Source organism: Trematomus bernacchii, unplaced genomic scaffold (assembly GCF_902827165.1).
Source record: "Trematomus bernacchii unplaced genomic scaffold, fTreBer1.1, whole genome shotgun sequence".
Classification (NCBI taxonomy): domain Eukaryota; kingdom Metazoa; phylum Chordata; class Actinopteri; order Perciformes; family Nototheniidae; genus Trematomus; species Trematomus bernacchii.
This window is the reverse complement of record NW_022988081.1, coordinates 5001-27615: the sequence shown is the minus strand read 5'-3', so window position 1 is coordinate 27615 and position 22615 is coordinate 5001. Positions and strand designations below refer to the sequence as shown.

The 22615-nt window shown below is 51.0% G+C and overlaps 1 protein-coding gene across 1 annotated transcript in view; it reads right to left on the bottom strand.

Annotated features, from left to right (window-relative positions):
- Nucleotides 1-22615, bottom strand: part of LOC117474866 (GON-4-like protein) — a gene marked incomplete at its 5' end in the record, with an annotated part of 37183 nt that overhangs the window by 10919 nt on the left and 3649 nt on the right. The window contains 20 exon segments of the mRNA XM_034120875.1: nucleotides 2942-3334; nucleotides 4109-4405; nucleotides 4514-5059; nucleotides 5752-5855; nucleotides 6184-6335; nucleotides 8980-9130; nucleotides 9459-9633; nucleotides 10105-10191; nucleotides 13101-13335; nucleotides 14201-14286; nucleotides 15348-15388; nucleotides 15486-15587; nucleotides 18632-18854; nucleotides 19050-19094; nucleotides 19469-19497; nucleotides 19635-19763; nucleotides 21555-21657; nucleotides 21751-21849; nucleotides 22340-22372; nucleotides 22464-22514. Coding sequence (XP_033976766.1) covers nucleotides 2942-3334; nucleotides 4109-4405; nucleotides 4514-5059; nucleotides 5752-5855; nucleotides 6184-6335; nucleotides 8980-9130; nucleotides 9459-9633; nucleotides 10105-10191; nucleotides 13101-13335; nucleotides 14201-14286; nucleotides 15348-15388; nucleotides 15486-15587; nucleotides 18632-18854; nucleotides 19050-19094; nucleotides 19469-19497; nucleotides 19635-19763; nucleotides 21555-21657; nucleotides 21751-21849; nucleotides 22340-22372; nucleotides 22464-22514 — 3081 coding nt within the window.

The following is a 22615-nucleotide window of genomic DNA, read 5'->3' as shown; positions in this document are numbered from 1 at the left end:
CGTGTCGTGTTTTGCCGAGTCGTGTCGTGCCGAGTCGTGTCGTGTTTTGCCGAGTCGTGTCGTGTTGTGCCGAGTCGTGTCGTGTTTTGCCGAGTCGTGTCGTGCCGAGTCGTGTCGTGTTTTGCCGAGTCGTGTCGTGCCGAGTCGTGTTTTGCCGAGTCGTGTCGTGTTGTGCCGAGTCGTGTCGTGTTTTGTCGTGTCGTGTTCTGCTGAGTCGTGTTCTGCTGAGTCGTGTTCTGCTGAGTCGTGTTGTGCTGAGTCGTGTTGTGCTGAGTCGTGTCGTGTTGTGCCGAGTCGTGTCGTGTTGTGCCGAGTCGTGTTGTGCTGAGTCGTGTTCTGTTTGCTGAGTCGTGTTCTGCTGAGTCGTGTTCTGCTGAGTCGTGTTCTGCCGAGTCGTGTTGTGCCGAGTCGTGTCGTGTCGTGCCGAGTCGTGTTTTGCCGAGTCGTGTTTTGCCGAGTCGTGTTTTGCCGAGTCGTGTTTTGCCGAGTCGTGTCGTGTTTTGCCGAGTCGTGTTTTGCCGAGTCGTGTCGTGTTTTGCCGAGTCGTGTTTTGCCGAGTCGTGTCGTGCCGAGTCGTGTCGTGTTGTGCCGAGTCGTGTTGTGCCGAGTCATGTTCTGTTGTGCTGAGTTGTGTTGTGCCGAGTCGTGTTCTGTTTGCTGAGTCGTGTTGTGCTGAGTCGTGTCGTGTCGTGCTGAGTCGTGTTCTGTTTGCTGAGTCGTGTTGTGCTGAGTCGTGTTGTGCTGAGTCGTGTTCTGTTTGCTGAGTCGTGTTGTGCTGAGTCGTGTCGTGTTTTGCTGAGTCGTGTTGTGCTGAGTCGTGTTGTGCTGAGTCGTGTTTTGCTGAGTCGTGTTCTGCTGAGTCGTGTTGTGCCGAGTCGTGTTGTGCCGAGTCGTGTCGTGTTGTGCTGTCGTGTTGTGCCGAGTCGTGTCGTGTTGTGCCGAGTCGTGTTGTGCCGAGTCGTGTCGTGTTTTGCCGAGTCGTGTCGTGCCGAGTCGTGTTTTGCCGAGTCGTGTCGTGTTTTGCCGAGTCGTGTCGTGTTTTGCCGAGTCGTGTCGTGCCGAGTCGTGTCGTGTTTTGCCGAGTCGTGTCGTGCCGAGTCGTGTCGTGTTTTGCCGAGTCGTGTCGTGTTTTGCCGAGTCGTGTCGTGCCGAGTCGTGTCGTGTTTTGCCGAGTCGTGTCGTGCCGAGTCGTGTCGTGTCGTGCCGAGTCGTGTCGTGTTTTGCCGAGTCGTGTCGTGCCGAGTCGTGTCGTGTTTTGCCGAGTCGTGTCGTGTTTTGCCGAGTCGTGTCGTGTTGTGCCGAGTCGTGTCGTGTTTTGCCGAGTCGTGTCGTGTTTTGCCGAGTCGTGTCGTGTTGTGCCGAGTCGTGTCGTGTTTTGCCGAGTCGTGTCGTGCCGAGTCGTGTCGTGTTTTGCCGAGTCGTGTCGTGCCGAGTCGTGTCGTGTTTTGCCGAGTCGTGTCGTGTTTTGTCGTGTCGTGTTGTGCTGAGTCGTGTTCTGCTGAGTCGTGTTCTGCTGAGTCGTGTTGTGCTGAGTCGTGTTGTGCCGAGTCGTGTCGTGTTGTGCCGAGTCGTGTCGTGTTGTGCCGAGTCGTGTTGTGCTGAGTCGTGTTCTGTTTGCTGAGTCGTGTTCTGCTGAGTCGTGTTCTGCCGAGTCGTGTTGTGCCGAGTCGTGTCGTGTCGTGCCGAGTCGTGTTGTGCCGAGTCGTGTTTAGATGAGTCATGTTTAGATGAGTCATATTGTGCTGAGTCATGTTCTGTTTGCTGAGTCGTGTTGTGCCGAGTCGTGTTGTGCTGAGTCATGTTGTGCTGAGTCATGTTCTGTTGTGCCGAGTCGTGTTGTGCCGAGTCATGTTGTGCCGAGTCATGTTCTGTTGTGCCGAGTCGTGTTGTGCCGAGTCGTGTTGTGCCGAGTCATGTTGTGCCGAGTCATGTTCTGTTGTGCCGAGTCGTGTTGTGCCGAGTCGTGTTGTGCCGAGTCGTGTTGTGCTGAGTCATGTTCTGTTTGCTGAGTCATGTTGTGCCGAGTCATGTTCTGTTGTGCCGAGTCGTGTCGTGTTGTGCCGAGTCGTGTCGTGTTTTGTCGTGTCGTGCTGAGTCGTGTTCTGCTGAGTCGTGTTCTGCTGAGTCGTGTTGTGCCGAGTCGTGTTGTGCTGAGTCGTGTCGTGTTGTGCCGAGTCGTGTTGTGTTCTGCCGAGTCGTGTTGTGCTGAGTCGTGTCGTGTTGTGCCGAGTCGTGTTGTGCCGAGTCATGTTTAGATGAGTCATGTTTAGATGAGTCATATTGTGCTGAGTCATGTTCTGTTTGCTGAGTCGTGTTGTGCCGAGTCGTGTTGTGCTGAGTCATGTTGTGCTGAGTCATGTTCTGTTGTGCCGAGTCGTGTTGTGCCGAGTCGTGTTGTGCCGAGTCATGTTGTGCCGAGTCATGTTCTGTTGTGCCGAGTCGTGTTGTGCCGAGTCGTGTTGTGCCGAGTCGTGTTGTGCCGAGTCATGTTCTGTTTGCTGAGTCGTGTTGTGCCGAGTCGTGCTGTGCCGAGTCGTGCTGAGTCGTGTTGTGCCGAGTCGTGTTGAGTCGTGCTGAGTCGTGCTGAGTCGTGTCGTGCTGAGTCGTGTCGTGCTGAGTCGTGCTGAGTCGTGTTGTGCCGAGTCGTGCTGAGTCGTGCTGAGTCGTGCTGAGTCGTGTCGTGCTGAGTCGTGTCGTGCTGAGTCGTGCTGAGTCGTGTTGTGCCGAGTCGTGTTGAGTCGTGCTGAGTCGTGCTGAGTCGTGTCGTGCTGAGTCGTGTCGTGCTGAGTCGTGCTGAGTCGTGCTGAGTCGAGTCGTGCTGTGCCGAGTCGTGCTGTGCCGAGTCGTGCTGTGCCGAGTCGTGCTGAGTCGTGTTGTGCCGTGTCGTGCTGAGTCGTGTCGAGTCGTGTTGTGCCGAGTCGTGCCGAGTCGTGCTTCTCACCCGCTGCAGGTACCCCTGAGCGAAGGCCATGTCCTTGCTCTCTCTCTGGGGGTCGAGGCTCAGCAGGTTCTCGTCGTACAGCAGCAGCAGCTTCTTGGAGTCTTTGCTGACCTGCCGACTCCCCCTGAGCCGGAGAGTCTGGCCTCTCCCCCGACCCCGTCTCCCCCCCCCTCCTCTGGGCCTCCCCTCCCCCCCCGCCGTCTCCTCATCTCCTCCCCCCTTACAGCCCCCCCCCTCTCCAGACTCCTCCCCTTTAGGCCCCTCCTCCTCTTCCTCCTCTTCCTCCTCCTCCTCCTGAGAGCCTGCGGAGGTCGGAGAGTTTTCCTCCTCCGAGTCTCCGTCGGCACAAAGTCTCCGTTCAGACGCCAGCCAGGTGAGCTGCTTCATGGTCTCCTGCAGAGAGAGGTCAGAGGTCATGGTCTCCTGCAGAGAGAGGTCAGAGGTCATGGTCTCCTGCAGAGAGAGGTCAGAGGTCATGATCTCCTGCAGAGAGAGGTCATAGGTCATGGTCTCCTGCAGACCATCTCCTAACTACTTCCTGTTTACCTGTAGCTCTGTTTACCTGTAGATCTGAAACTAACTACTTCCTGTTTACCTGTAGATCTGAAACTAACTACTTCCTGTTTACCTGTAGATCTGAAACTAACTACTTCCTGTTTACCTGTAGATCTGAAACTAACTACTTCCTGTTTACCTGTAGCTCTGAAACTAACTACTTCCTGTTTACCTGTAGCTCTGTTTACCTGTAGATCTGAAACTAACTACTTCCTGTTTACCTGTAGCTCTGAAACTAACTACTTCCTGTTTACCTGTAGCTCTGAAACTAACTACTTCCTGTTTACCTGTAGCTGTTTACCTGTAGCTCTGAAACTAACTACTTCCTGTTTACCTGTAGCTCTGAAACTAACTACTTCCTGTTTACCTGTAGATCTGTTTACCTGTAGATCTGAAACTAACTACTTCCTGTTTACCTGTAGCTCTGAAACTAACTACTTCCTGTTTACCTGTAGCTCTGAAACTAACTACTTCCTGTTTACCTGTAGCTCTGTTTACCTGTAGCTCTGAAACTAACTACTTCCTGTTTACCTGTAGCTCTGAAACTAACTACTTCCTGTTTACCTGTAGATCTGTTTACCTGTAGCTCTGTTTACCTGTAGCTCTGTTTACCTGTAGCTCTGGAACAGAAAGCACAGACTCCTCGGACGCCGATGACATCACTTCCTCCTCGTCTTCATCCTGAGTGAGGTCATCAAAATCCTCCTCCTCTTCCTCCTCGCCCCCCTGTCGGTCCTGATCTTCATCTTTATCTTTGTCTCCATCCTCTTCCTCTCCTCCACCATCTTCTTTCTGTTCCTCCTCTTCCTCCCCCTCTCCTCCCCCATCCTCCCCCTGTCCCTCCTCTTCCCTCTGTCCCTCCTCTTCCTCGTTTCCTCCCCCACCAGCTTCATCTTCCCCCTCCTCTTCATCCTCCCCATTTCCTCCCTCCTCCTCTTCCTCTCCTCCCCCCTCCTCCCCCTGTCCCTCCTCTTCCTCTCCTCCCCCCTCCTCCCCCTTGTCTGAACAGGAAGACACCGGGCTCAGTGTGGAGGCTGAACTCTCCCCCGACTCCCCCCCATCCAGTCTGTCCTCTCCGATTGGCCCAGGTGTATTCTGGGAGGTTTTGGTTGGGGGAGTCCACACCATCTGGAGTAGGAGGTACCCAGACTTGGCAGCAGAGCAAGGCATTCTGGGATTTGTAGTTTCCGGGCTGGTGAGGGAGGGGAGTGGGAGGAGGATGCTCTGCTGCGTGGTCTGACCAATAGGAAGGCAGGGCTGGATGGTGGGGGCAGGGAGTGTGTGCGCAGCAGCCAATGAGAGCGCTGCGCTGGAAGGAGGTGGGGGTACAACCGCAGGAGGGCGTAGCTGTGAGCTGATTGGCTGTCGGGCTGCCGGGGCTTTGGCCAACGGCAGCAGAGATGCATTGTGGGCTAAGGCGAAGAGACGCCTTTGGGGGGGGGGAGGGGCGTGGCCTGACTTGTTGAGCCAATGGGGGTGGAGCCTGAGGCTGCAGCCGGGGGGGAGGGAGGGTGGGTAACAGCCGGAGGGGAGGCGGGTCTTCTGGATGATCAGCTGACTGTTCTGGAGGAGCAGAGGAACACAGTGTAAGCATATTCACCTTAAGTAGCTAACGTCTGCTAGCTGAACAGCTAAGAGGCTTGTTGGAGACGAGCTGCGGCTCAGCCGGGGGAGGTCTCAAAAAGCTCGCCTGAAGTCGGACAGCTCGGAGTCGGCTGCTTCTTCTTCTCTCGGTTTTTTGGTGGATTGCAAACAGCTTTAAGGTGCATACGCCACCTCCGGGGTCGGCTTGATTCGGTTTGCATTTATAAAGAATGCACAAATGTGTTTAATCGTTAATGTCAGATATGTACTAAGTGAATACATTTGTTCCTGCTCAAGATTAGATTAAACTTTATTGATATTGCACAGATTACAGGAGACAACGAAATGCAGTTTAGCTTCTAACCAGGAGAGCAGCAAGCAGTGAAGAGAAAAGTAATGTACACAATCTACAGAATAAAATATAGAATGAATTGAATGAAGAATAAACAGTCTGTCCAGTGAGATTTCAACGTCTCATGTAGGCGAGCCTCCAGAGCAAGTCGGACAAAATGACTACCCATCATGCAACGCACTAGCAAGACAGCGGTTGCAATTGCGCAGGTCTGCGTCGGTCTCGCTCGTCTCAAACGAGCCTCACGTCTGTGTGAATGTGTGAACTAACTGTTTTCATTACTTTTTAATTAATAAACTGTGTCACCTTCAACCAGTTAGTCAGGATGGAGGTGTCCCTCTCCACGGGGGGGCGCTGCTCTCCAGGCTGAGCCCTGCTGCAGGCGAGGGGGAGGGGGGGCACCACTCTCTGACTCAGGAACGCCTGGAGGACAGAGTATATATTCACACACACACACACACACACACACACACACACACACACACACACACACACACACACACACACACACACACACACACACACACACACACACACACACACACACACACAACACACACACACCACACACACACACACACACACACACACACACACACACACACACACACACACACACACACACACACACACACACACACACACACACACACACACACACACACACACACACACACACACACACACACACACACACACACACCACCACACACACACACAGCACACACACACACACAGCACACACACACCCCTTGATGACGCTGTGGGGGGGGGGCTCTGGTGCCACTCATCTCTCGGATGTGTTTCCTCAGGTTCCAGCGGGACTTGCACAGCAGGTAGGAGCTGATCAGCTGATCCGGCTGCACCCCCCCCTCAAAGTGCTTCAGAGCCAGGACCATCAACCTGCACAGAGGCATCATGGGAAATATATTTGTATGATACAGTGTGTTGGGTTCCCTGTGTGTGTGAATGTGTAACTGTGTGTGAATGTGTGTGACTGTGTGTGTGACTGTGTGTGTGACTGTGTGTGACTATGTGTGAATGTGTGTGAATGTGTGACTGTGTGTGACTGTGTGTGACTGTGTGAATGTGTGTAACTGTGTGTGACTGTGTGTGACTGTGTGTGACTGTGTGTGACTGTGTGTGACTGTGTGTGACTGTGTGACTGTGTGTGACTGTGTGTGACTGTGTGTGACTGTGTGTGACTGTGTGTGACTGTGTGTGACTGTGTGTGACTGTGTGTGACTGTGTGTGACTGTGTGTGACTGTGAGACTGTGTGTGACTGTGTGTGACTGTGTGTGACTGTGTGAATGTGTGTGACTGTGTGTGACTGTGTGTGACTGTGTGTGACTGTGTGTGACTGTGTGAATGTGTGTGACTGTGTGACTGTGAATGTGTGTAAATGTGTGTGACTAACTGTGTGGGAATGTGTGTGACTAACTGTATATGACTGTGTGAATGTGTGTGACTGTGTGTGAATGTGTGACTGTGTGAATGTGTGTGACTGTGTGAATGTGTGTAACTGTGTGTGACTATGTGTATGTGTGTGACTGTGTGACTGTGTGAATGTGTGAATGTGTGTAAATGTGTGTGACTAACTGTGTGTGAATGTGTGTGACTATGTGTATGTGTGTGACTGTGTGTGACTGTGTGTGACTGTGTGTGACTGTGTGAATGTGTGCGACTGTGTGCATGTCTGCAACTGTGTGAATGTGTGTGACTGTTTGTAACTGTGTGTGACTGTGTGAATGTGTAACTGTGTGTGTGTGTGTGTGTGTGTGTGTGTGTGTGTGTGTGTGACTGTGAATGTGTGTAACTGTGTGAATGTGTGAGAATGTGTGACTGTGAATGTGTGTGACTGTGAATGTGTGTAACTGTGTGAATGTGTGAGAATGTGTGAATGTGTGTGACTGTTTGAATGTGTGACTAACTGTGTGGGAATGTGTGTGAATGTGTGTGACTGTAACTGTATGACTGTGTGTATGTGTGTGACTGTGTGACTGTGTGAATGTGTGTAAATGTGTGTGACTAACTGTGTGGGAATGTGTGTGACTGTGTGTGTGAATGTGTGTGAATGTGTGTGACTGTGTGTGACTATGTGTATGACTGTGTGACTGTGTGTGTGACTGTATATGACTGTGTGTATGTATGTGAATGTGTGTGAATGTGTGAATGTGTGTGAATGTGTGAATGTGTGTGACTAACTGTGGGAATGTGTATGACTTTGTGAATGTGTGACTGTGTGACTGTGTGACTGTGTGAATGTGTGTGACTAACTGTGTGGGAATGTGTGTGACTGTGTGAATGCGTGTGAATGTGTGTGACTAACTGTGTGACTAACTGTGTGTAAATGTGTATGACTGTGTGAATGTGTGACTGTGTGAATGTGTGTGACTAACTGTGTGGGAATGTGTGTGACTGTGTATGATTGTGTGTGACTGTGTGTGACTGTGTATGACTGTGTGAATGTGTGTGAATGTGTGTGACTGTGTGAATGTGTGTGACTAACTGTGTGGGAATGTGTGTGACTGTGTGTGACTGTGTGTGAATGTGTGTGACTGTGTGAATGTGTGTGACTGTGTGAATGCGTGTGAATGTGTGTGACTAACTGTGTGACTAACTGTGTGTAAATGTGTATGACTGTGTGAATGTGTGACTGTGTGAATGTGTGTGACTAACTGTGTGTGAATGTGTGTGACTGTGTATGATTGTGTGTGACTGTGTGTGACTGTGTATGACTGTGTGAATGTGTGTGAATGTGTGTGACTGTGTGAATGTGTGTGACTAACTGTGTGTGAATGTGTGACTGTGTGTGAATGTGTGACTGTGTGTGAATGTGTGACTGTGTGTGACTGTGTGAATGTGTGTGACTGTGTATGACTGTGTGACTGTGTGAATGTGTGACTGTGTGAATGTGTGACTGTGTGACTAACTGTGTGAATGTGTGACTGTGTGTGACTAACTGTGTGGGAATGTGTGTGACTGTGAATGTGTGACTGTGTGTGACTAACTGTGTGGGAATGTGTGTGACTGTGTGAATGTGTGACTGTGTGAATGTGTGTGACTAACTGTGTGTGACTGTGTGTGACTGTGTGTGAATGTGTGTGACTAACTGTGTGTGACTGTGTGTGACTGTGTGAATGTGTGACTGTGTGACTGTGTGTGTGAATGAGTGTGACTAACTGTGTGGGAATGTGTGTGAATGTGTGACTGTGTGACTGTGTGTGAATGAGTGTGACTAACTGTGTGGGAATGTGTGTGACTGTATGTGAATGTGTGAATATGTGTGTGACTGTATGTGAATGTGTGTATGTGTGTGAATATGTGTGTGAATGAGTGTGACTAACTGTGTGGGAATGTGTGTGACTGTGTGAATGTGTGTAACTGTGTATGAATGTGTGTGACTGTGTGTGAATGAGTGTGACTGTAACTGTGTATGAATGTGTGTGATTGTAAATGTGTGTGACTGTGAGAAAGTCCGAATTTTGTGATTTTGAAAAGTCCGAATTTTGAGAAAAAAGTCAGAGTTTTGAGAAAGATGTGTACCCGTCCTCTCCGGCGGTGTACACGCTGCGGCGCCGTCGGGTCTCGGCCGGCGGGTCCAGGCTGCAGACAGGAAGTAGTTCTGGGTACAGGAAGACGGGCCGCGTGGCAAACAGCCAGGCCTCGTCTGCAGGCATCAGAGGGAAGGCCAGACCTGAACAGAACCAGGATCAGAACCAACACACACACACACACACACACACACACACACACACACACACACACACACACACACACACACACACACACACACACACACACACACACACACACACACACACACACACACACACACCACACACACACACACACACACACACACACACACACACACACACACACACACAACACACACACACACACACACACACACACACACACACACACACACACACACACACACACACACACACACACACACACACACACACACACACACACACACACACACACACACACACACACACACACACACTCCTTACTCCTGGTGGCAGGGCTCATGGTGGGGAGCCAGCGTCTGGAGGAGGCAGGAGGACCAGGATTAGGACCCGCTGTCTGCTCCTGCAGGAGGTCCAGAGCCCCCTGAAGGTTACACCCTCTGAAGCTGCTGCTGAGGAGAAGCTCCTCCCGACGCCTGGCAAACTGCTGCAGCTCCTCCTGTGGGGGGAGAGGGGAGAGGGGGAGGGCGGGGGGGGGGGGAGTTACTGAAGACTCAAAGGCTTTATCGTCATCTGCAGATAACAAATCTGTCTTCAACAATAATACATAAATATAGAAGACATAAAACAATAATGGCCCGTCCACACGGCGGCACGCGTTGAAGCTTCAACGCTTCTGCCCATTCACTTTGAATGGGGTGACGTCTCGCGTCGCTCTGCTCGCGTCGCTCGCTTCAAAAGTTGAGAAAAGTTCAACTTTTGAAGCTTCGATGGAAGCGTCAGCCAATCAAATCCTATGCCAGTACAAGCTCTAGCCAATCAAACCGCGTGCTTGTGTGTCCGGGGAGGGAGATTCATGTGATTGGTTGTTGGTCGAGTTTCAGACACGCCTACCGGCAAGCTTCAACGCTACGACGCTACGTAACACGAGTGAGTGAGTGTGTGTGTGTGTGTGTGTGTGTTTGCTCACCAGGTAGTGTTTAGTGATGCAGTTCTCGTGGTTCAGGGCGTCCACGCGGCGAGTCAGCAGGTGGACCTGAGTCAGCAGCTGCACATGCTGGAAGAGAAAAGCATGTTTATTAATGAGGTTTTTATAATCGCTTTATGTTGGAAGAGTACGATACTCCATCACTGAGCACTTGGTTAGGGTTAACCATCACTGAGGACTTGGTTAGGGTTAACCATCACTGAGGACTTGGTTAGGTTTAACCATCACTGAGGACTTGGTTAGGGTTAACCATCACTGAGGACTTGGTTAGGGTTCACCATCACTGAGGACTTGGTTAGGGTTAACCATCACTGAGGACTTGGTTAGGGTTAACCATCACTGAGGACTTGGTTAGGTTTAACCATCACTGAGGACTTGGTTAGGGTTAACCATCACTGAGGACTTGGTTAGGGTTAACCATCACTGAGGACTTGGTTAGGTTTAACCATCACTGAGGTTAGGGTTAACCATCACTGAGGACTTGGTTAGGGTTAACCATCACTGAGGACTTGGTTAGGGTTAACCATCACTGAGGTTAGGGTTAACCATCACTGAGGACTTGGTTAGGGTTAACCATCACTGAGGACTTGGTTAGGGTTAACCATCACTGAGGTTAGGGTTAACCATCACTGAGGACTTGGTTAGGGTTCACCAGCACTGAGGACTTGGTTAGGGTTAACCATCACTGAGGACTTGGTTAGGGTTAACCATCACTGAGGACTTGGTTAGGGTTCACCAGCACTGAGGACTTGGTTAGGGTTAACCATCACTGAGGTTAGGGTTAACCAGCACTGAGGACTTGGTTAGGGTTAACCATCACTGAGGACTTGGTTAGGGTTAACCATCACTGAGGACTTGGTTAGGGTTAACCAGCACTGAGGACTTGGTTAGGGTTCACCAGCACTGAGGACTTGGTTAGGGTTAACCATCACTGAGGACTTGGTTAGGGTTAACCAGCACTGAGGACTTGGTTAGGGTTAACCAGCACTGAGGACTTGGTTAGGGTTAACCATCACTGAGGACTTGGTTAGGGTTCACCATCACTGAGGACTTGGTTAGGGTTAACCATCACTGAGGACTTGGTTAGGTTTAACCAGCACTGAGGTTAGGGTTAACCAGCACTGAGGACTTGGTTAGGGTTAACCATCACTGAGGACTTGGTTAGGGTTAACCAGCACTGAGGACTTGGTTAGGGTTAACCAGCACTGAGGACTTGGTTAGGGTTAACCAGCACTGAGGACTTGGTTAGGGTTCACCATCACTGAGGACTTGGTTAGGGTTAACCAGCACTGAGGACTTGGTTAGGGTTAACCATCACTGAGGACTTGGTTGAAGGAACTTTCTGGTAGTGTTGGTCTAGAATGACGGACACTAGGGGTGTAACGGTTCACAAAAATGTCGGTTCGGTACGTATCTCGGTTTTTAGGTCACGGTTCGGTACGTTTTCGGTACAGCAGAAAAAATTATAAAAAAACATAAAATAATTTTTGGGTTTTTTTAATTATTGTGAATAATGTATTCACTCAAATAAATACAAAATATAATAAAATAAACATTAAGGTGCAGCATTTCGATGAACTGAAATAATCTGTACTTGAACTGTACTGCACTAGCACCTGCAGCCAGCTTGACATTAGGCCACATTGCTTGCTGAAAGGGCAGATCTGCTGGCACTAACAATGTCTCCTGCTGTGGAGAACACCCTCTCTCTAGGGACAGAGGTAGCAGATACAGACAGGTAGCGCTTTGCTAACATGGCAACATAAGGATATTTGGCGTTTGTAATAGCTTTGGCTCGGTCTGAACTTGTTGCGAGTGGTGGAGGCTTAAATGCTAGAGGGAGTTGGGTTTGCACTTCAGTCTTTTTTCTTTTGGTACCGGTGATATTCACGTTCGGGTGATGCCTTTTCAAATGAGTGTGCCAGTTTGATGTATTGCCAGCCGCGTAACCAATGTTAGTTGAACAATGCCGACAAACAGCTTTGGTTCGGTCCACCTGTCTTTGTCCGTCATCCTTGTACGTAACTGTGAAACCAAAATGTTCCCAAACCGGAGACTTCAATGATGCTGGAGGATTTTCCAGCTCAACTTTATCTGCTTTCGCCATTTCCTCAAATTACTGTCTACATTTGAACGCATCCCTGTGACCAGCTCTCATAGTATGCCTCTCGTCCAATGAAATGACTTGGCCGCTCTATGACGCGTTGAACCCAATGGGAGCAAATTACACTGAACGCTGCTCAATTTTTTACGTTTAACGTTATATTCTTTAGGTACACTTCGGTACACGCGTGTACCGAACCGAACGGCCCATACCGAATATTTTCGGTACGAATACGTATACCGTTACACCCCTAACGGACATACATCGCTAAGGGCAGGCAGGAGGACTGTGTTCAGCTCTGGGAGCACATTGTGAGGGACTGTCTCTGAAAGGAAACTGTGAGATAATTTTGTTTTATTTATTTTATTTGTAGGCCTATGCTTTTAATACTGGTGCAAGTCGAGGGTGTGTGTGCGTGTGCGTGTGCGTGCGCGTGCGTGTGCGTGTGCGTGTGCGCGCGCGTGTGTGTGTGCGCGCGTGTGTGCGCGTGCGTGTGTGCGCGTGTGTGTGTGCGCGTGCGTGTGTGTGTGTGCGTGTGCGCGTGCACGTGTGTGTGTGTGCGTGTGCGCGTGTGTGCGTGTGTGCGCGTGCGCGTGTGTGCGTGTGCGTGTGCGTGCGTGTGTGTGTGTGCGTGTGCGCGCGTGTGTGTGTGTGTGCGTGCGCGTGTGTGCGTGTGCGCGTGTGTGTGTGTGTGCGTGTGCGCGTGTGTGTGTGTGTGTGTGCGTGCGCGTGTGTGTGTGTGTGTGTGAGGTACATGGTTTTTGGTTGTTGTTCAATAAGAAAATACCAATAAACATATTGTGAAAAAGACATGAGGTGTTTATATGAGGAGTGTGTTCAGGACCTGGACCAGGTCAGGACCAGGTCTCAGTACCTGCTGGATCTGCTGCTGCAGCTGCAGTTTCTGGGTGTGGTCCAGGTGGAGGGGGGGGCAGACGCCTCTCTGCAGGACTATGATAGAGGTGGTGGGCTGTGGGCTAGGCGGGCCCTTCAGGTCCCGGTGCTGGTTGGTGGAGTCCTGCAGGGCCCTCCTCTGCTGCAGGGCCTCGTACTGCTTCCTGACGGTCCTGCGCCGCTCCGTCAGCATGCTGGCTAACGGGGCCTCAAACCTGCAACAGAGAGGAAAACCACTTCCTGTGAAGCTGCGTGAAGAGGAGATCCACATAACTCTGCATCATCATCATCATCATCTCCAGCAGGTAGAACAACATGAGCATATCTGACTGTGCTTCTGTGGTAGCAGAATGCTTCAGAGCTCTCTGGATGGAGATCTGATGGATCAACATGTTTCCCCTCAGCTGGAGTGCTCTCCATGAGCTCAGTGGAGAGACTCCAGCTGGGGAGCTTTCTCTCCCTCCTCACCCAAACAGTAACAGCACTTCTCTGCTGCACCGCCCCGAGAGGAGGGCCTGCAGACCCTGGGGTCGCGTACATGTATCTGTGTGGTGTGCATGTGTCTGTGTGGTGTGCATGCGTCTGTGTGGTGTGCATGCGTCTGTGTGATGCGCATGCGTCTGTGATGTGCGTGATGTGCATGTGTCTGTGTGATGTGCATGTGTCTGTGTGGTGTGCATGCGTCTGTGTGATGCGCATGCGTCTGTGTGATGCGCATGCGTCTGTGATGCGCATGTGTCTGTGTGATGCGCATGTGTCTGTGTGATGCGCATGTGTCTGTGTGGTGCGCATGTGTCTGTGTGGTGCGCATGTGTCTGTGTGGTGCGCATGTGTCTGTGTGGTGCGCATGTGTCTGTGTGGTGCGCATGCGTCTGTGTGATGCGCATGCGTCTGTGTGATGCGCATGCGTCTGTATGATGCGCATGCGTCTGTGTGGTGCGCATGCGTCTGTGTGGTGCGCATGCGTCTGTGTGGTGTGCATGCGTCTGTGTGATGCGCATGCGTCTGTGTGATGCGCATGCGTCTGTGTGGTGTGCATGCGTCTGTGTGATGTAGAGGTGTGAGGACTGAAGGTGTTACCGTAGAGCTGCAGGGACGTTGAACTTGGCTCCAGTCTGTGACGGTTCCTCCTCTTCCTGCTCCTCAGCGGCCACTTCCTCCTGAAGCTGTAGAGAGAAACAGACGGACCTCAGAACCAGACGCTCAGAACCAGACGCTCAGAACCAGACGGGTCCGTTCTCCCTGAACTCAGAACCAGACGGGTCCGTTCTCCCTGAACTCAGAACCAGGCGGTCTGATGTCCCTGAACTCAGAACCAGACAGTCAGTTCTCCCTGAACTCAGAACCAGACGGGTCCGTTCTCCCTGAACTCAGAACCAGACGGGTCCGTTCTCCCTGAACTCAGAACCAGACGGGTCCGTTCTCCCTGAACTCAGAACCAGACGGGTCCGTTCTCCCTGAACTCAGAACCAGATGGTCCGTTCTCCCTGAACTCAGAACCAGACGGGTCCGTTCTCCCTGAACTCAGAACCAAACGGTCCGTTCTCCCTGAACTCAGAACCAGATGGTCAGTTCTCCCTGAACTCAGAACCAGACAGGTCCGTTCTCCCTGAACTCAGAACCAAACGGTCCGTTCTCCCTGAACTCAGAACCAGATGGTCAGTTCTCCCTGAACTCAGAACCAGACAGGTCCGTTCTCCCTGAACTCAGAACCAGACGGGTCCGTTCTCCCTGAACTCAGAACCAAACGGTCAGTTCTCCCTGAACTCAGAACCAAACGGTTCGTTCTCCCTGAACTCAGAACCAAACGGTCCGTTCTCCCTGAACTCAGAACCAAACGGTCCGTTCTCCCTGAACTCAGAACCAAACGGTCCGATGTCCCTGAACTCAGAACCAAACGGTCCGATGTCCCTGAACTCAGAACCAGACGGGTCCGTTCTCCCTGAACTCAGAACCAAACGGTCCGATGTCCCTGAACTCAGAACCAGACGGGTCCGTTCTCCCTGAACTCAGAACCAAACGGTCCGATGTCCCTGAACTCAGAACCAGACGGGTCCGTTCTCCCTGAACTCAGAACCAGACGGGTCCGTTCTCCCTGAACTCAGAACCAGACGGGTCCGTTCTCCCTGAACTCAGAACCAAACGGTCCGATGTCCCTGAACTCAGAACCAGACGGGTCCGTTCTCCCTGAACTCAGAACCAGACGGTCCGATGTCCCTGAACTCACCGTATCAAAGAGTTCCTCCAGCAGCTCATTCACCTCCTTCTCTGTAAGAGGAGAAGATGGGTTAACTCTGAGGGTGAGGCAGGGATAACATGTAGTCCAGACCCGGACCTAAACCCAGACCCGGTCCACAACACCTACTGGTGATCTGCACGGCCCGGTCCGTCCTGTAGTCCTCCAGGTCCGGTTCGTCCAGGTCCTCCAGGACGTTGTACTCTGGGTCGTCGTCATCGTCAGCTTCCTCTGAGAAACGAACACACTCAGTCAGCTAAGGTCTATACATCTGGAACATCGGGAACATCGGGAACATCGGGAACATCTGGAACATCGGGAACATCTGGAACATCTGGATCAGCGTCTCTGACTTCCAGAGCAGAATCACTCATGTCTTTAGGGGGATAGTGACTCCTCGCTGCACGGCCACATACTAAACAAACCAACGACTTGACTTATTATTTGACTGGCTTCTAAATGATCGTATTGCCTCCACTAACAACAAAAAGACCCCGTTCCACTGCGTACCTTCTGCTGAACTGAGACAACAAAAACGTAAGTTAAAAACAACGGCAGCACTGAACAAGGTTTTCTGTAAATGCTTAGTAGCGGTGTGTTGTCGAGTATTAAAGGTCTCCTATTATGCAAAATTCTCTTTTTGATGTCTTTTCTACATCACTATGTGTCCCCGATGTGTCCCCTGGTGTGTCCCCGGTGTGTCCCCCGTGTGTCAGGAGACTCTCAAATGGCGCGTTTCCACTACAGCGCGGAGCACTGTTTAAGAGGGCTGTGACATCAGCGGCCCGTCTTTGGTTGCGTTTCCACTTGGCCTAGTACCGGCCGGCGGGTCCTAATTCACAGTTTTTCTGGCCTCATAAAATCGTGGGTCTAGGGCCAGAGACAACGAGGCTGAGTCGGGCTGAGTATGCTAAACTAGAGAGAGGAGCGCTGGCAAGGGGGCTACAACTACAACAAGATGGACATATTTGACCGTGATGTAATTGTAATACACGTTTCTAAATGATGAAGTAACAACATACTGATACCGGTTAGTAAAAACCATGAATTAATGCTTTGTCAAGTCTGCAGACAGACGGCAGGAGAAAAACCTTTTAAAATGCGTGTTTTCTGAATGGAGATTGGCTAAGCTAACGCAGTATATGCTCCGACCGTCCACACTCACAACAACGGCCTATACAGACATAAATAAAGCAGCGACTGTATTCTCCATGACACAGGCAGTCTGTGGTTTGTACTTGTTTAACTTTTGTCGAGTTTCTGAACAGATATGAGGAGCTGTGAGCTCTGAGTGCTAACAGCTAACGGCTGTGTTGTTTTTCTGGGGTTCTCATTGAAGATGACGTCACGGCTCCGCCTACACTGCGTTACTATAGTTACTACCCCAGTTCCTAAACTGTAATGGAAACGCAGCATAAAGTGAGCCAGTCCTAACGAGGCCCAGCCATACCGAGCGAGGCCGTGTAGTGGAAACGCACCAAAAGTGTCAGGAAATAAACCCCTCTCTCTTTTCCTCCGTACCCACATCTCTAAAAACGGGGAACAACGGAGCTGATTCAGATTTGCTGCGTCATGACGACATTACTCAAATGTGGGCGGGCTTTAGACCCACGGGCCAATCAGAAAGGTTGCTGTCAGAAACGTGTTCTGGAAGTAATATGGTCTGTGTTTACATTAGCATGCTAACACTCAGAGCTAACCTGTACTGGAGAGAGCATGTGTGAAGGAAATGAAAAGGAAGTCACCTTGTGGTAAACCTGAGAGAGAGAAAGAGTTTGAGCTCCATACTGTTTCAGAGAGAATCCTTCATGTGGTTTGGAACATGATATGGAGTTTAATCACTGCAGCATTTAGCTGAGTTTCTGCTGGGAGAGTTCTCCTGATGAGATCTACTCTCTCTCTGAAGCTACTGACCCAGAGTCAGCTCTTTAGTAACAGCTGGGAGAGAGGGGGGGGGGGGGCTACAAGGATCTGTTTGGGGTTTGGAGCAGGACACTTCAGAGACATGTCCTTAGTAACAGCTGGAAGAGAGGGGGGGGGGGGCTACAAGGATCTGTTTGGGGTTTGGAGCAGGACACTTCAGAGACATGTCCTTAGTAACAGCTGGAAGAGAGGGGGGGGGGCTACAAGGATCTGTTTGGGGTTTGGAGCAGGACACTTCAGAGACATGTCCTTAGTAACAGCTGGAAGAGAGGGGGGGGGGGGCTACAAGGATCTGTTTGGGGTTTGGAGCAGGACACTTCAGAGACATGTCCTTAGTAACAGCTGGAAGAGAGAGGGGGGGGGGCTACAAGGATCTGTTTGGGGTTTGGAGCAGGACACTTCAGAGACATGTCCTTAGTAACAGCTGGAAGAGAGGGGGGGGGGGGGGCCACAAGGATCTGTTTGGGGTTTGGAGCAGGACACTTCAGAGACATGTCCTTAGTAACAGCTGGAAGAGAGGGGGGGGGGGGGCTACAAGGATCTGTTTGGGGTTTGGAGCAGGACACTTCAGAGACATGTCCTTAGTAACAGCTGGAAGAGAGGGGGGGGCTACAAGGATCTGTTTGGGGTTTGGAGCAGGACACTTCAGAGACATGTCCTTAGTAACAGCTGGAAGAGAGGGGGGGGGGGCTACAAGGATCTGTTTGGGGTTAGGAGCAGGACACTTCAGAGACATGTCCTTAGTAACAGCTGGAAGAGAGGGGGGGGGGGCTACAAGGATCTGTTTGGGGTTTGGAGCAGGACACTTCAGAGACATGTCCTTAGTAACAGCTGGAAGAGAGGGGGGGGGGGGCTACAAGGGTCTGTTTGGGGTCTGGAGCAGGACACTTCAGAGACATGTCCTTAGTAACAGCTGGAAGAGAGGGGGGGGGGGGGCTACAAGGATCTGTTTGGGGTCTGGAGCAGGACACTTCAGAGACATGTCCTTAGTAACAGCTGGAAGAGAGGGGGGGGGGGGGGCTACAAGGATCTGTTTGGGGTCTGGAGCAGGACACTTCAGAGACATGTCCTTAGTAACAGCTGGAAGAGAGGGGGGGGGGGCTACGAGGATCTGTTTGGGGTCTGGAGCAGGACACTTCAGAGACATGTCCTTAGTAACAGCTGGAAGAGAGGGGGGGGGGGCTACAAGGATCTGTTTGGGGTCTGGAGCAGGACACTTCAGAGACATGTCTTTAGTAACAGCTGGAAGAGAGGGGGGGGGGGCTACAAGGATCTGTTTGGGGTCTGGAGCAGGACACTTCAGAGACCTGTAATATATATTGTGAGTAATTAGAGCTGCTCTGGGGTCTGACCTTCAGGCTGGGGGGTCATCAGGCCCTGCAGCCAGCGGGTCCAGTGCCGGTCCTCCTCACGCTGGGCCGCGCTCTGATCGTACATGTCAGCTGTGATGTCCGGAGCCAGAAGCTCCGCCTCCAGCTGCTCCAGAGGAACGTTCACCAGGCGCAGCTTAGAGCGGGTTCTGTACGCCAACCCAGGACGACCTGCCCCGTCCTCACAAGCCTTCCTGTCCGGAGACTGGATAAAGGTGTGTGTGTCAGTGTTACCTGGTTGTAGGTGTGTGTCAGTGTTACCTGGTTGTAGGTGTGTGTCAGTGTTACCTGGTTGTAGGTGTGTGTGTCAGTGTTACCTGGTTGTAGGTGTGTGCGTCAGTGTTACCTGGTTGTAGGTGTGTGTCAGTGTTACCTGGTTGTAGGTGTGTGTCAGTGTTACCTGGTTGTAGGTGTGTAAGACAGTTTCTTCCCGCGGGCAGTGAGACTGTTAAACAATTGAACTGTTGAAACAACATCAAACATTCAACTGCTACTCAGTAGTATGTATCTAATACCTAATATATATATATCATTCCAATAACTTGTATATAGACTCATACTGCACTATTCCACATCATAACTTTATTTCATTTTTATAACTATTATTATTTTGTATTGCTCTTGCTCTTATTGTTATTATGTTATGTTATTATGTTGCATTGTTGGAGAAGCCTGTGACATAAGATTTTCAACTGCATAATTACTCTGTAGCTATGTCAGATTGACAATAAAGAACCTTGAACCTTGTGCGTCAGTGTTACCTGGTTGTAGGTGTGTGCGTCAGTGTTACCTGGTTGTAGGTGTGTGCGTCAGTGTTACCTGGTTGTAGGTGTGTGCGTCAGTGTTACCTGGTTGTAGGTGTGTGCGTCAGTGTTACCTGGTTGTAGGTGTGTGTCAGTGTTACCTGGTTGTAGGTGTGTGTCAGTGTTACCTGGTTGTAGGTGTGTGTCAGTGTTACCTGGTTGTAGGTGTGTGTCAGTGTTACCTGGTTGTAGGAGAAGGCGGGGCTGCAGTCCAGCTCCTCCTCGACAGCGTTCAGTCTCTCCAGGAAGGAAGACTCTGGAGCAGTGAGCAGGTGAGGAGAGCCGGGGGGAGTCACCTGTCTGGAGGACCTCTGAAACACAGGTCAGAGGTCAGGTACCTTTGACCCAGTATATCCCTCTACTCCCTGGGGGGCCACACTCTGTGAGAGCAGTTTAGTTTGCTGTCTCTCCTTTGGCGTTTATCCTTAGCTAGGGTTAGGGTTAATAGGCGCGTTCACACCAGAGTACTTTGCCCGTTTAGTTCCGTTAGTACCCCTGATGTCGCGTTCACACCAGAGTACTTTGCCCGTTTAGTTCCGTTAGTACCCCTGATGGCGCGTTCACACCAGAGTACTTTTCCCGTTTAGTTCCGTTAGTACCCCTGATGGCGCGTTCACACCAGAGTACTTTTCCCGTTTAGTTCCGTTAGTACCCCTGATGTCGCGTTCACACCAGAGTACTTTGCCCGTTTAGTTCCGTTAGTACCCCTGATGGCGCGTTCACACCAGAGTACTTTGCCCGTTTAGTTCCGTTAGTACCCCTGATGGCGCGTTCACACCAGAGTACTTTGCCCGTTTAGTTCCGTTAGTACCCCTGATGTCGCGTTCACACCAGAGTACTTTGCCCGTTTAGTTCCGTTAGTACCCCTGATGGCGCGTTCACACCAGAGTACTTTGCCCGTTTAGTTCCGTTAGTACCCCTGATGGCGCGTTCACACCAGAGTACTTTGCCCGTTTAGTTCCGTTAGTACCCCTGATGGCGCGTTCACACCAGAGTACTTTGCCCGTTTAGTTCCGTTAGTACCCCTGATGGCGCGTTCACACCAGAGTACTTTGCCCGTTTAGTTCCGTTAGTACCCCTGATGGCGCGTTCACACCAGAGTACTTTGCCCGTTTAGTTCCGTTAGTACCCCTGATGTCGCGTTCACACCAGAGTACTTTGCCCGTTTAGTTCCGTTAGTACCCCTGATGGCGCGTTCACACCAGAGTACTTTTCCCGTTTAGTTCCGTTAGTACCCCTGATGGCGCGTTCACACCAGAGTACTTTGCCCGTTTAGTTCCGTTAGTACCCCTGATGGCGCGTTCACACCAGAGTACTTTGCCCGTTTAGTTCCGTTAGTACCCCTGATGTCGCGTTCACACCAGAGTACTTTGCCCGTTTAGTTCCGTTAGTACCCCTGATGTCGCGTTCACACCAGAGTACTTTGCCCGTTAGTTCCGTTAGTACCCCCTGATGGCGCGTTCACACCAGAGTACTTTTCCCGTTTAGTTCCGTTAGTACCCCTGATGTCGCGTTCACACCAGAGTACTTTGCCCGTTTAGTTCCGTTAGTACCCCTGATGTCGCGTTCACACCAGAGTACTTTGCCCGTTTAGTTCCGTTAGTACCCCTGATGTCGCGTTCACACCAGAGTACTTTGCCCGTTTAGTTCCGTTAGTACCCCTGATGTCGCGTTCACACCAGAGTACTTTGCCCGTTTAGTTCCGTTAGTACCCCTGATGTCGCGTTCACACCAAAAAGAGTACTTTGCACGTGCTGGGAACTTTTACCCCCATTTTCAGTGCCTGCTAGAGAGGTGGTACCAAAGGTCTTCAGGTTGGTTGGGCAGGAGCTGTGTCTGCAGCAAATATAACTTGTTGGGTTTGCAGTCACGCCCCAGAACTTTCCCTTACATTGTGGCGTCACAAGCAGGATTGCAAAGATCTAAAGAACTGGTCAAAGATCTAAAGAACTGGTCAAAGATCTAAAGAACTGGTCAAAGATCTAAAGAACTGGTCAAAGATCTAAAGAACTGGTCAAAGATCTAAAGAACTGGTCAAAGATCTAAAGAACTGGTCAAATGTCATATTTTGAACTTGCCTAACAAGAATCTGTGAGTGGTACCTGTAGCGGTTTCTTCAGTCCTCTGGTCTGCCAGACGTCTGGGTTGAGAGCTCTGATGTATTCTGGGAGGTGAAGTCAAGCTGTCTGCATCACTGAAGAAGGTCTACACACACACACACACACACACACACACACACACACATTAAACCCTAACTCTGACCAGAGAAACCTCTAACCCAGATCATCAGGTCCTCACCTCCTCAGCTGTGTCCTCCTCCTCCTCCTCTTCATCATCGGGACAATACTCTTCATCTGACGAGTCCTCATCCAGATCTATGTCCACGAACTGGGGAGGCTGAGGAGAGACAGACAGGTTCAGACAGAGAGACAGACAGAGAGACAGAGAGGCAGAGAGACAGAGAGACAGACAGGTTCAGAGAGACAGAGAGGCAGACAGAGAGACAGAGAGACAGAGAGGCAGAGAGACAGAGAGACAGAGAGGCAGAGAGGCAGAGAGACAGACAGGTTCAGACAGACAGGTTCAGAGAGACAGAGAGGCAGACAGGTTCAGGCAGAGAGGCAGACAGGTTCAGACAGAGAGGCAGACAGGTTCAGACAGAGAGGCAGACAGGTTCAGACAGACAGGTTCAGACAGACAGAGAGGCAGACAGGTTCAGACGGACAGGTTCAGACAGACAGGTTCAGACAGACAGAGAGGCAGACAGGTTCAGACAGACAGGTTCAGACAGACAGAGAGGCAGACAGGTAGGTTCAGACAGACAGAGAGGCAGACAGGTTCAGAGAGAGAGACAGAGAGACAGACAGACACCATCCTGCAGACTGACCTTGTTCACTGCTGAGAGACTCCAGTTCAGTGGCTGTAAACAGACAGACAGGTGAGAGACAGACAGGTTACATTTGTTCTGATTGCTTTCAGTATCAGAGAGGATTCTGGGAGGTTGAGTTCACCTGGCCCTGCTGAACAGCCTCTTTTAGTCTGGATCGAGTCATCTTCTGCTCCTGGTGGAAGACAGACAGGTAGGTGAGAGACAGACAGACAGGTAGGTGAGAGACAGACAGACAGGTAGGTGAGAGACAGACAGACAGGTAGGTGAGAGACA